The sequence below is a fragment of the Cupressus sempervirens genome, chromosome 6, assembly GCF_028749045.1.
Source record: "Cupressus sempervirens isolate cs-2001-9-10 chromosome 6, ASM2874904v1, whole genome shotgun sequence".
Lineage (NCBI taxonomy): Eukaryota > Viridiplantae > Streptophyta > Pinopsida > Cupressales > Cupressaceae > Cupressus > Cupressus sempervirens.
In genome coordinates, this window is record NC_143123.1 from 40,045,224 (window position 1) to 40,056,829 (window position 11,606).

At 30.5% G+C, this 11,606-nt stretch overlaps 1 protein-coding gene across 1 annotated transcript; it reads left to right on the forward strand.

The window, feature by feature from the left end:
• The first annotated feature begins 2,268 nt into the window (after positions 1 to 2,268).
• On the forward strand, positions 2,269 to 9,899 carry LOC149551009 (bifunctional pinoresinol-lariciresinol reductase 2-like). The gene is made up of 5 exons (XM_089786571.1): positions 2,269 to 2,535; positions 3,320 to 3,454; positions 4,973 to 5,213; positions 9,274 to 9,480; positions 9,604 to 9,899. The coding sequence occupies exons 1-5, from the start codon at positions 2,332 to 2,334 to the stop codon at positions 9,774 to 9,776; spliced, it is 960 nt and encodes a 319-aa protein (XP_089642697.1). The 5' UTR covers positions 2,269 to 2,331; the 3' UTR covers positions 9,777 to 9,899.
• The last annotated feature ends 1,707 nt before the right edge of the window (positions 9,900 to 11,606 follow it).

Below are 11,606 nucleotides of genomic sequence, written 5' to 3' on the forward strand. Positions count from 1 at the left end.
ACACCTCATAATTTGTATAATGATATGTTATAGTCTAGATCTTTCCTTATAAGACTAATTTGACATGGAGACCATAAAGTAGGCCTATGGAAGAAAACTAATAGAGAATGTATCACAATAAGAATATCACTTAGCTTGTTATATAATAGTGTGTGAAGTGACCTAGTGTCTATACAATACATATGGGAACTTTCTAAGTAAGGTGGTGTTCTCCTTAGTCAAGCTCTAACATGGATGAATTCAACAATGATGATCCAAAATTAGAGGCAATTGATGAGTATGAAGTATTCATGAGATGATCATACAATTTGTTGAGCTATTAATATGTATTGTAATTCTACAATGATTCTTTTATGCAACTTCTCTTCTAATGATGCTTGGGTAATTCAAGAGCATAATTTCAAATGAATCAACAAAAACCTTTAATTACAACAACATTGTACATGTATGTCTCCAAACAACTAGTGTGAGAGAGTTTACAATATTAACTTAATTAAGTGAAAACTAGATTGCATATGCAATTGAAAAAAAGAAGTGGATGTAAAGAGGAAAATAAATAAATTAGTTAAATAAAAGGCATTTAGAAAGTAAAGAATAAAAATAAATAAATAAAGAAGATAACAAGGCAATGAGGCAAAACGAAAAAAAAAGGAAAAGAGAGGAAGAGACATACTAAATGAATAATAAGAAATGATGAAGGAAGAAAAATAAATGAAAAATTAAAAAAAATAAAAAGTAGGCCAAACAAGAAATAAAAATATTTAAGAAAAAGACAATGAAAAGGAAATCATGAAATTAAAAAAAAATAATATTAAAAAAATATATTGAGACAAATAAAATAAAATTAAGCATGCTATTTAATTAAAAAGTCAAAAGAAAAAATTATGTCAATCACTCTTTGGTCTTCGTTTGTTGGTGAAGAAAAAGAATATAAAAGTTAAAAAACAAAAAGAAACCAATTAAACTCATGCATACTATTAATTAAAAAATTAGAATTAATAAACATGTTGATACACCCTTGGTCTTGTGAATTTGAGTGGTTTGTGGTGGTGAGTTTATAAAATAATTAAGAGGGGAAAATAAGTTGTAATTATTATTAAAATCCCACAATTCACGAGACCAATGTCTCAAGGATTTTTTTTAATCCATCAATTTTTTAAATATGTATAATAGACTAATATTTTAAAATACATAAAAAGACTTTTCATGATTATTGGATTGTGGAAAGTTTGTATCTTCTAGAAGAATGTCTTGGTTAAACATATATCTAACTTGAAAACTAGAAACCATTCAAAATTATGAACATACTTATATACAAAATAGTCAATTCCAAGCAATAGCATAATTGATGAGAATGATTGTATTTGATATAGAAGCCATCCACCACAGTTCAAACTCTCACGATGTGTTAATTGGCAAGGATGATGATATGTGATATAGAAGCCATCCACCATGGGTTCCCAGTGTTTGGACACGTTGAATAGTGATGATGATGGTATGTGCTATAGAAGCTATCCATCAAGGTTCAAAGCACGAAGATGTGTTAATTGGCAAGGATGATGGCATGTGATATCGAAGTCATCCACCATGGGTTCCCAGTGTCTAGACACGTTGAATAGTGATGATGATGGTATGTGCTATAGAAGCTATCCATCAAGGTTCAAAGCACGAAGCTGTGTTAATTGGCAAGGATGATGACATGTGATATAGAAGTCGTTCCCCAAGGTTCAAATCAGAGAGTTATGTTGTGAGAACATAGTATATGATATAAAAAAGCCATCCTCCAACCAAACCTTAGAAACATGAACCTTTAATGAATTTTGTGATAATCTACTAATATAGACATTCATATATGTTGACATGTGCCCATTAAAAAACTCCAAAACATACAAGTGGAGTTTTAATATGCATTCTCTTCTGTACACCTTCTAGATGCTGCATTATTTCACATGATTATGCACTCCCCTGTTCACACTTTGAATGGCTGCATCGCTGACGTATATATATGTCGTTTCACATGTTTCTTGATATCTGCCCCTCAATTTTTTAATTCAATATTTGAAAGCGCCACTAAAACAGAAGAAATCTTGTGTACTGCATTGGTTAACTACTACGGAGACTAAGCAACTTGATGATAATGCTCATGTTTGGGTGGAGGTTGTTGAATAGTTTACTTGTAAAACAATTAATCAAGATTATTGAGGGTGGTTGTTACTGCATTTCATTAAAAGCATTCTATATAAGATATTCTTGTCTGACCCAGCAAACACACATAGAAAAGTGTTTGCAGTCTGAAAAATAGATTTTAGAGCTGTAGAATCTAGAGAAGCCATGACATACCCATCAGAAGAGATGAGGAAGCCTAGCAGAGTGTTGATAGTTGGAGGCACTGGATACTTGGGAAAAAACTTGGTAAAAGCTAGCTTAGCTCAAGGTCACCCCACTTTTGTTCTTGTAAGGCCTGATTTTGTCTCAAACATCCACAAAGCACAGCTCCTTATTTCCTTCAAGCAAGCTGGTGCACACCTTGTGGAGGTAATAATGGGGTCATGTTCATGTACCCATCAATTTTAGAGCCCTTGTTGGTTTGTAGAATCTATTCACCTGATTGGCTTGTAGGATCATAAATAGTATGTTTACTCTGAGATCCATGAAAACGTGGTTTATTTGCTTAGAAGATTGCTTGAATGTTTATTCTGTTAGTAGATTATGTATATAAATTATTAAATTGGTTTTAGATATCCATGAAAATGTGATTATTTGCGTTGAAGATTACTTGTAAAAGTACCTTTGTGTGATGGCAAATGTCCATGTAGTTGAATTAAAGAGAGGACAAGTTAACTTATGATATATATTATATATATTATATGTAGTTCGTGATATTAACATGGATTGTTTTTGGATTCAATTGTGTAACCTTTTTAAATGTTTTATTAAAGAAACTCAGAGAGACAAATGTGTAAACAATTCATGTTATGAAACATAGAATATATGGTAGTCAAGGTATATGCAAATAACAGGGTTCATTTGATAGGTTCTCTTAAAACTCAGTGGATGGCATAGTTGAAGCATAGGACATGTTTGTTATTTTTTTGGATTTGATTGTGTGAGTTTTCAAATGAGTTATTTTAAAGAGTCAAATCTAAAAACAATCCATGCTACGGATCATATGATTTATAGGGGTGAAAATATATGGTTCATTTGATAGATCCTGTAAAAATCAATGGATGCCATATAAGACAAATTTATATGCAGTTGTGTTATATAGATTGTGACTAGTTTTACAATCTCTGATGGTTTAAGTGTATGCAAATAGCAGGGCTCATTTGATGATCATGATAGCTTGGTAGATGCTGTAAAAAAAGTGGATGTTGTAATATCTACAATGGCAGAAAACCGACTGCTTCAGCAGCTTAAATTAGTCAGAGCTATCCAGGAAGCTGGCACTATAAAGGTGAAGCTCTTAAACCTCGAGGATAACAGTGTTTATTTTCTGTTTTTGTTTTGTATGGACTTGGTTATCACAATATGCTTTACTTTTTCAAAAGAGAGTCCCCTGAAGAAACTTTTTTGGTTCCCAACAAAATAACTATAACATTAACATGTCAGAGTCATAAAGATCCAAAGAAGAAACATATTTTTCTTTTTCAGTAGCATTATGAGAGATGTTTTCCAACTTGATCAAGCATGTAGACTAAAATAGATCCCAATTATCTATTGTTGAGCACAATTTGTTTAGTGGTTAGCGTTAAGGATGACCTATGAGAAGATTCATCAAAGTAGATTTCCATGATTCTGAAGCAAGAACACCCATTGAAGCTGTAGGATAAGATAAGATACAATAAATTTATTAATGTCCAGTAAAAGATCATGAGGGTCTAAGGGACTGAAAGCCATACAAGGAGAAAACTGCCAACAGAAGATTCGCTAAAGCAGTTTTCACTGATTCTGATTCTGATTCATGAGCACCCTATTGAACCTGTGAGAAGATTCACTAAAGTGGTTTTCAATGATTCTGATTCATGAACACCCAAGAGCGCCCATTGAGAAGTGGTCATTCAAGAGCTCCACCAAAATAAATCCCAATTTCACTAAGTAGATTTCAATAATTCTGAACTTAGAACACCTATTGAAGCTGAAAGAAGATTCACTAAAGCAGTTTTTAATAATTCTGATTCATGAACACCAAGAACACCCATTGAGGCGGAGAGAAAATTCACTTTAGTAGTTTTCAATCATTCTAATTCATAACACACAAGAGCATCCATTGAGGCGGAGAGAAGATTCACATAAGTAGTTTTCAATGATTCTGATTCATGAACACCCAAGATCACCCATTGAAGCTGTAAGAAGATTCTCTAAACTAGTTTTCAATGATTTTGACTCATGAACACTCACAAGCACCCATTGAAGCCGTGAGAAGATTCACTAAAGCAGTTTTTAATGATTTTGAGTCACAAACACTCACAAACACCCATTGAAGCTGTGAGAAGATTCACAAAATCAGTTTTTATTGATTCTGATTCATGAACACTCAAGAGCACTCATTGAAGCTTCAAGAACACCCACCCATTGAAGCCATGAGAAGATTCACTAAAGCAGTTTTTAATGATTCTGAGTCATGAACACTCACAAACACCCATTGCAGCTGTGAGAAGATTCACAAAATCAGTTTTTATTGATTCTGATTCATGAACACTCAAGAGCACTCATTAAAGCTTCAAGAACACCCATTGAAGCTTTGAGATGACTCACTATTTTGATGATGCTTACTCATGGACATCCAAGAGCACGTACTGAAACTATGATAAGACTCACTAAACTAAACTAGATTTCAATGATCCTGAACCATGAACACCCAAAAGCATCATCCATTATGAATTTAGGTTAAAAGTCCTGGATTTCTATGTTCGAATACAGAATCACATTCCTCCTTTTCCCACATCCCTGATTTGTTGTGTTATGGATGCAGCGTTTTCTTCCATCAGAGTTTGGGATGGATCCAGCAAGAATGGAACATGCGATGGAGCCTGCCAATGTGATATTCCAGCAAAAGATGGCAGTTAGGCATGCAACTGAGGCAGCAGGAATACCATTCACATACATCTCTGCAAATTGTTTTGCAGGCTACTTTCTTGCAGGCCTTGCTCAGTACAATAGATTTGTGCCTCCTTTGGACACAGCAGTTATTTATGGAGAAGGCAATCACAAAGGTATGCATAACTCCATTCCTAATCCTCCACAATCATTGTTTTTCCAAACTTTTATGTTGTTTCTCATGGTTTGAAAAAAACTGGATGTTCTTTCATCGTGATAATGGATCACAAGTGTGATCTGAAACATTGATGTCAAAAACTCACAAACCATAACAAAAAAAAGCCAAAAACATTTCTTTGCATAGATCAAATGAATTGTGAAATTCTTATTACTTTAATTAAGAACAAAACAATTAATGTCTTGTCCCTGAACTATAATTTGCCCGGATTTGTCACAGATCCATTAAAAGTAAAACTAGCCCTCTTATGAGATTCTATCAGGTGGCTCCACAGTTGGGGGAACCAACCAACTATCAACAATTAATCTTAATATGTATTTATTAATGATTGATCTAGTTTCAACTAATAGTACAGGTCAGATTATTCATGAGTACAGTTCAAATGGAATCTAATGACCTCACATTGACCTAAGAGGCTCTGTCTCAGACTTGGGTAGTTGCCCGATAGCTGCCAGTAGGACGTGCCTCTTAAATGTGTTTAAATGTGAAGTGGGTGATTGCACTTATTTGGTATGAACGAAGTTTGCCGGTCATTATAAGGAAAGCACTTTTTACCTATAAATCAATCAATCAAATATTATTATTAGTCCCTGCCTATAAATAGGCAGGGTACTAATGTTTTTTTTTTTACCTCCCGCCTATTAATTTTTGAAAACAATTACTCTATTTTTAAAGTTATTCTTAAAGTTCAACAAACTTTCTATTTTGAAATTAATTTATGTTGATTTATTACTTTTTTTAAATTGTTCCATGGGTTTATTTTATTTTTCCATTTCAAAAAATACAATATTTTTCAACATGCATTAATGAATTCATTAATTGCACTCTATCTTTTACATATTTGTGACAACTTCATTATTAATTACAACTTTATCTTTTGTATATTTGTCACAAGTTCATTAGAGTCATAAAATAATTAAAATTTTATCTTTTAAATATTTGTCACAAGTTGATTAGGTTTATTAATAAAAAATCATGTTTTTATCTTTCACAACAAAATTAATGTCTTATCAATATAAATACCACAATTTTTAGTTTTGAATATAGTATTTAAAAATGTTAATATGTTTTATATTATTTTAAAAATTGGTTTTATATAAATCAATAATTACTAAATTTGATTTTCTATTAAAATATATTATTGCTATTAAGAATTGTATTGCTTTATATATATAAACTTTACTATATATCAATTAAAAAAATTTAAAACAATTAATCTCAAAATTTAACTTATGTAATAAAATTTTAAAAATCTTAAATTTCTTAGTTAAAACTCCATTCATTCAAATCTTGCAATTTTACAATACATTACATTATGTTGTATATTTTTAGACAATGGGTAGTCGCCACATTATTCTATAAAATTAAAATTAAAAATATTAACTAAAAATCTAAAGTAAATTTGCTAAAATTTATAACTTCTCTTTTCAAAACCATAATTTTAACATATATTACGTCCAATTTGTTTCCCTAGAGGCAGGGACTCCAGCGCTCAAAGAGCTCTTCTTATAGTTATAAATAATTTTTTTATTATAGAACTATTTTAATTACCAATTTTAAAAAAAATTATGTGTGCATAAGTATTGGCAATTACCAAGATGGTTGTAGGACAACACCTAGCAACAAACTAAAACATATATCTTCTCACTGAGAGTCTATTTTTTTTCTTAATTGTCTTTGTATAACGTGTTCTAATTAGTTGGATAGCTATAGTTGTAAATTTATGGTTATCGGGGCATCTTTAAGTAGGTTGTGTGACACTTTGAAACAACCACATATAGACCCTTGTGCACAAAAATAAATCACTTTTTTGACCCTTGCACACATGATAGATCTCATAGTATTTGTAAGAAGTTGAGTCATGTTTTGACACTTGCACACATAATAAACCACTTTTTGACCCTTGCGCACATAATAGATCCCCAATAGCTATAACAAAAACAATGATTTTTTTTTTTTTTTTTGCTGAAGTCACTTTTGTTGTTTAGGATATGTGGGTGCATGAAATTAGCTACAATGGCTACTAGTATGCTTCCCCTATCATATTAATTTGTAGATGTAGATATAACATGAGGGACATGGTATAATTTGGACTACAAGGTTGTTCAAATCAAGGCTTTCAAGTATCCATATGTAAATCATTTGGATTGAATAATTGTCCAATTATGCTCCATGCGAACGTGCCCCTTGTGAAATTCCCACGCATCCATTTCCCAAGGAGAGGAACTTTTCATCCCCATAGGTGTCCCTCTTTTGTCGATTTGAGTATGAACTCAAAACATCACTTTGAGATCAACAACCTACAAGGGTATGACTAGAAGTCCTTGAGTCGGCTAGAAAACAACTAGACTTCCCCTACTTGTCCTAGGGACTTATGGCCGTCTCTTATAGATCAATATATTTTTGGATTGCTAGTGTTAAAAATAAGACATTGTTGAATTTGAAAAAAAGTTGGTTGACCCACAAGGACACCCAAACCACATTTAACACTACCAAGACCTAATCTAAACATAAAGTAATAAAAAAGAAGAAAATTAAATCCAATTTTACAATCACAAAGGAGAAGAGTAGAGTGAATAATAGTTAAAATAGAAGGTTAGGGCATCAAATCTACTTGATTTAAACTCTTAGAACTACCATTTATTGATTATGGATGGTTATATATAATTGTGAACTTCTATGTTTACTATTTAGCAATATTTACATTTTAATCTTTTATTTCATTTCATTGTTTAATTTGGAGACTTTGGGAATTTTAAAATATGTTTGTCATATATTAACAAGAAAACATTTGAATTTTGTTATTTTTCTTACTAAGTCGAATGTGAAATATCAACTCATATCTAATGCTATATATTAGGCTTCTAAAATGTGTATGATGACCATTCCTAGAAATTAGTCCTAAATTGCACTCGTACTCAAAACACACCCCATTCACTAAATTGTCCTCGTTTAAACTCTGTGAATTTCACATAGTTGTCCAATCAATTTATTTTTAGAGATATTTTAGGACATCATTTAGAATAGCACTTTAACCTTCAAACCAACTTGATATTAGTTTTTTTTTAATGCATATATAAAGTATATTATGACTAGTGATATTAGAGAGATATATATAATTTGGAGTATTAAAGTTGTTCCAATCAAAACTTCAAACAATGAGATAAACACAATTTCATATATGTATGTATGTATGTATGTATGTATCTATATGTATCTCTATATATGTATCTACATACTTATATACATATGCACATGTGTGTGTGTGTGTGTGTGTACATACATGTATATGTGTGTGTGTATATATATAGACACACACGCGCGCGCTTGCGTGCACGCACACACACATGATGTGATTTTTAGATGTAACAAAGAAAAAAGTGTGTAGTCATGATTATAATTGACATACATCATATATATATATATATATATATATATATATATATATATATATATATATATAACAAAGAGAAATGTGCATAGTCAATATTATAATTGACATACTTTTATTAATTTTATACTTGAACTCGAAGTCTTTTAAAAGACAAAATTATAAAAAGTTATTTATTTTATTATGACCATCTTGATTTGCAAAGCCATTATTATGAAAATCATTTCTTGTGAATGTTTTTTGATATTAAAGAAGTCAAGGGTGTTGGTTCTTATAACAAAACAATGGTTACATTTCTTGTGAATGTTGAAGTGGCTAATATTCATAAAATCTGGGATTGGATTAGAGGAACAATGTTTTTTTAATCAAACTAAACTTTACTATTAAGGTTGAATAAATAAGATATTTCTTTCATTGTAAATTTTTTATTTTTCAAAATAATTTAGTATTGTTTTTCCAATTTAGAAATGAGTCTATTTTTTTATAAAAAATTATGTATAAAATTAAATTTAATAACTATTGAGTTAAATTTGGATAAAAACTATTTTGAATAATAATGCTATTAAGTTTAACATACTTGCTAATAAATTATTATTTTCCATGTCAGTCATTTGGGTGGATGAAGGAGACATTGCCACATATGCAATTAAAACAATTGAAGATCCTCGAACAATTGATAAAACTTTGTACATAAGGCCACCTCTTAATATTTTATCATTACGAGACGTTGTTGAAATGTGGGAAAAGCTGTGTGGAAGAGTTCTTGACAAGCCTACTATATGTGAAGAAGACTGGTTAATCAAATTGCAACAAGGTAAATTATGAAATGATTTTTTTTTTAAAATAAAAATTTAATCAATATAACATATTTAATAATTTTATTATTTTTTAAATATTTCTTTTTCATCACAATATCAGTTTTTCATTATAATATCAGATAAATCGTTGAATTTTGAGACAAGAGTGGCCATGGCTATCTTCTATCATATATTTTTCAAGGGAGAGCTCACAAACTTTGATGTTGATGGAAATAAACAATTGGAAGCAACTCAACTATATCCTCAAGTTGAGTACACATCTGTAGAAGACTATTTGAGTCATTTTGTTTGACCTATTAAATTGGTCTTATAATATAAGCGCATTGGGATAGAACAATACATTTATGTGGGGTTAAAATATGTAGCTTGTTAAGATTATTTAATAAAAAAATTCAATTGATTTTTTAAATTTCAATTTCAAGATTTACATTTTACTATACATTGTTTGAATTATTTTATTGGAGCTATAATTGATTTTGTAAATCTCCAACTTAAGATTTAATTTATTATTATTATAAGTATTAATAATAGTACATGTTATAAGAATATTGTATCATTTGATAAGGAATTTTTAAAAACTATTTTATCTAAATATAAATGAATTATTGAAAAAAAATTCTTAATGTTGAGAAAAAGTGATGAGTTATTTAGTTTGTGGACTTTCTTATAACTCATGTCTAAAATCAGATCAATGACTTTTGAGTTATGTAATGTTGATTGAAATCAATGGTGATGAGAAAATGTCAAGATGTATATTTATTTTTAAATGGACATGCAACTAATCCGCCTAACCTTGATTTATAAAATTTGTTTTTTTATTAATGTAGTTTGCAAGGGTGAAGAAAATGTGATTGGTTATTGAATTCATTTTGGGTATCATAATCAATATACCTTATACCTAAAGTCAAATCAAATCAATGTCTTAAAAGTCAAATACTAGTTTTTTTCAACCTATGATGACACCTTATGCATTGTACATTATTCATAAATTAATGTAGAACCTCTCAATGACTTTTTAGTATACCAAAAAGCATGGACTCTCTAATGTGTCATTGATACATAATTTAATAGTACATTTTATTTTTTCTTAAAATTAAATAAAATTCATAATAAATTTTTGAAAATTAATTTAGAAGTCCTAATATGCAAAATTAGTATCTTAAAAACTTTTTAAAAACTTTAAAAGTAAACATAACTCAAACAATATGATGGAACCACATGAGAAGTTATTGGGTACTATTCCCATTAGGAGAGAAATCCTTGTTAGAAAAGCCCTTGCCTCTAAAGCCATAAAAACCACCTACCTCTAAAGGGAAATGATGCATTGAGCTTGAGCATGAGGATTTTACTGAGGAAATGGAATTGGAAGACTATACAATAAATGCTACAAAGGAGAAAATGAATGAGGGGAATTTGGGCAAAAGGAGGTCCTCAAGAATTAAAAACATATAGGAAAAATAGAAGATTCTTGAGGGGTAAATGGTCATGGAGGTTGACCAAGAGTAAGCCCTTGAAGATAGTGAAGATGCTAACATATCCAAACGTAACTTGGGTGATATTTAGGTTGTGACACCTCATAAGGCCAAAGATGAAAATCATATTAACAAGCCTACTAGCAAGGACCAGTGTCAGATTAATATGGACACTGTTAAAGGGTATTTAGATGCCCTCCATAATAGGATCTTTGTGCTAGAGGAGGTTTTCCCTTTGACAGTCTCTCTCAATGATTTGAATAAGGTGGTGTCTTGTCGCTACAAGTTTCTTGACTTTGGTTTGTATAGATGAATTCCCCGTTTTGTTGTTTTTGATATTTTGAAGTAGGTAGTTATTCTTCAAGTGTTTTTGCATGTTGTTATACTTGTTTTCGTTTGTGATGTAATGTTTTATTGTGGCTCTTTGCATGAGATCAGGGCCCTCTCCCTACCTACTTAATAAAAAACATAGCTCAAATTCAGGATTTTACAAATATTTGTAGCTCATTTTTGATTTTGTGCTTATTTATTTTATTTAAGATAACTCACTTGTTTGAATCATAAAGAACTTGAATGTTTAGAAATATACTCCTAGGTTTAATCTTCAGGATTCCACGGTTAGGTGTAGACAAGTATAATGTAAATAAAGC

Coding starts and splice junctions, on each gene's coding strand:
- LOC149551009 (XM_089786571.1), top strand. CDS start 2,332: ATGACATACCCATCAGAAGAGATGAGGAAGCCTAGCAGAGTGTTGATA. Junction 5,214..9,273: donor TGGAGAAGGCAATCACAAAG/GTATGCATAACT, acceptor TTTCCATGTCAG/TCATTTGGGTGGATGAAGGA. Junction 9,481..9,603: donor GTTAATCAAATTGCAACAAG/GTAAATTATGAA, acceptor TTATAATATCAG/ATAAATCGTTGAATTTTGAG.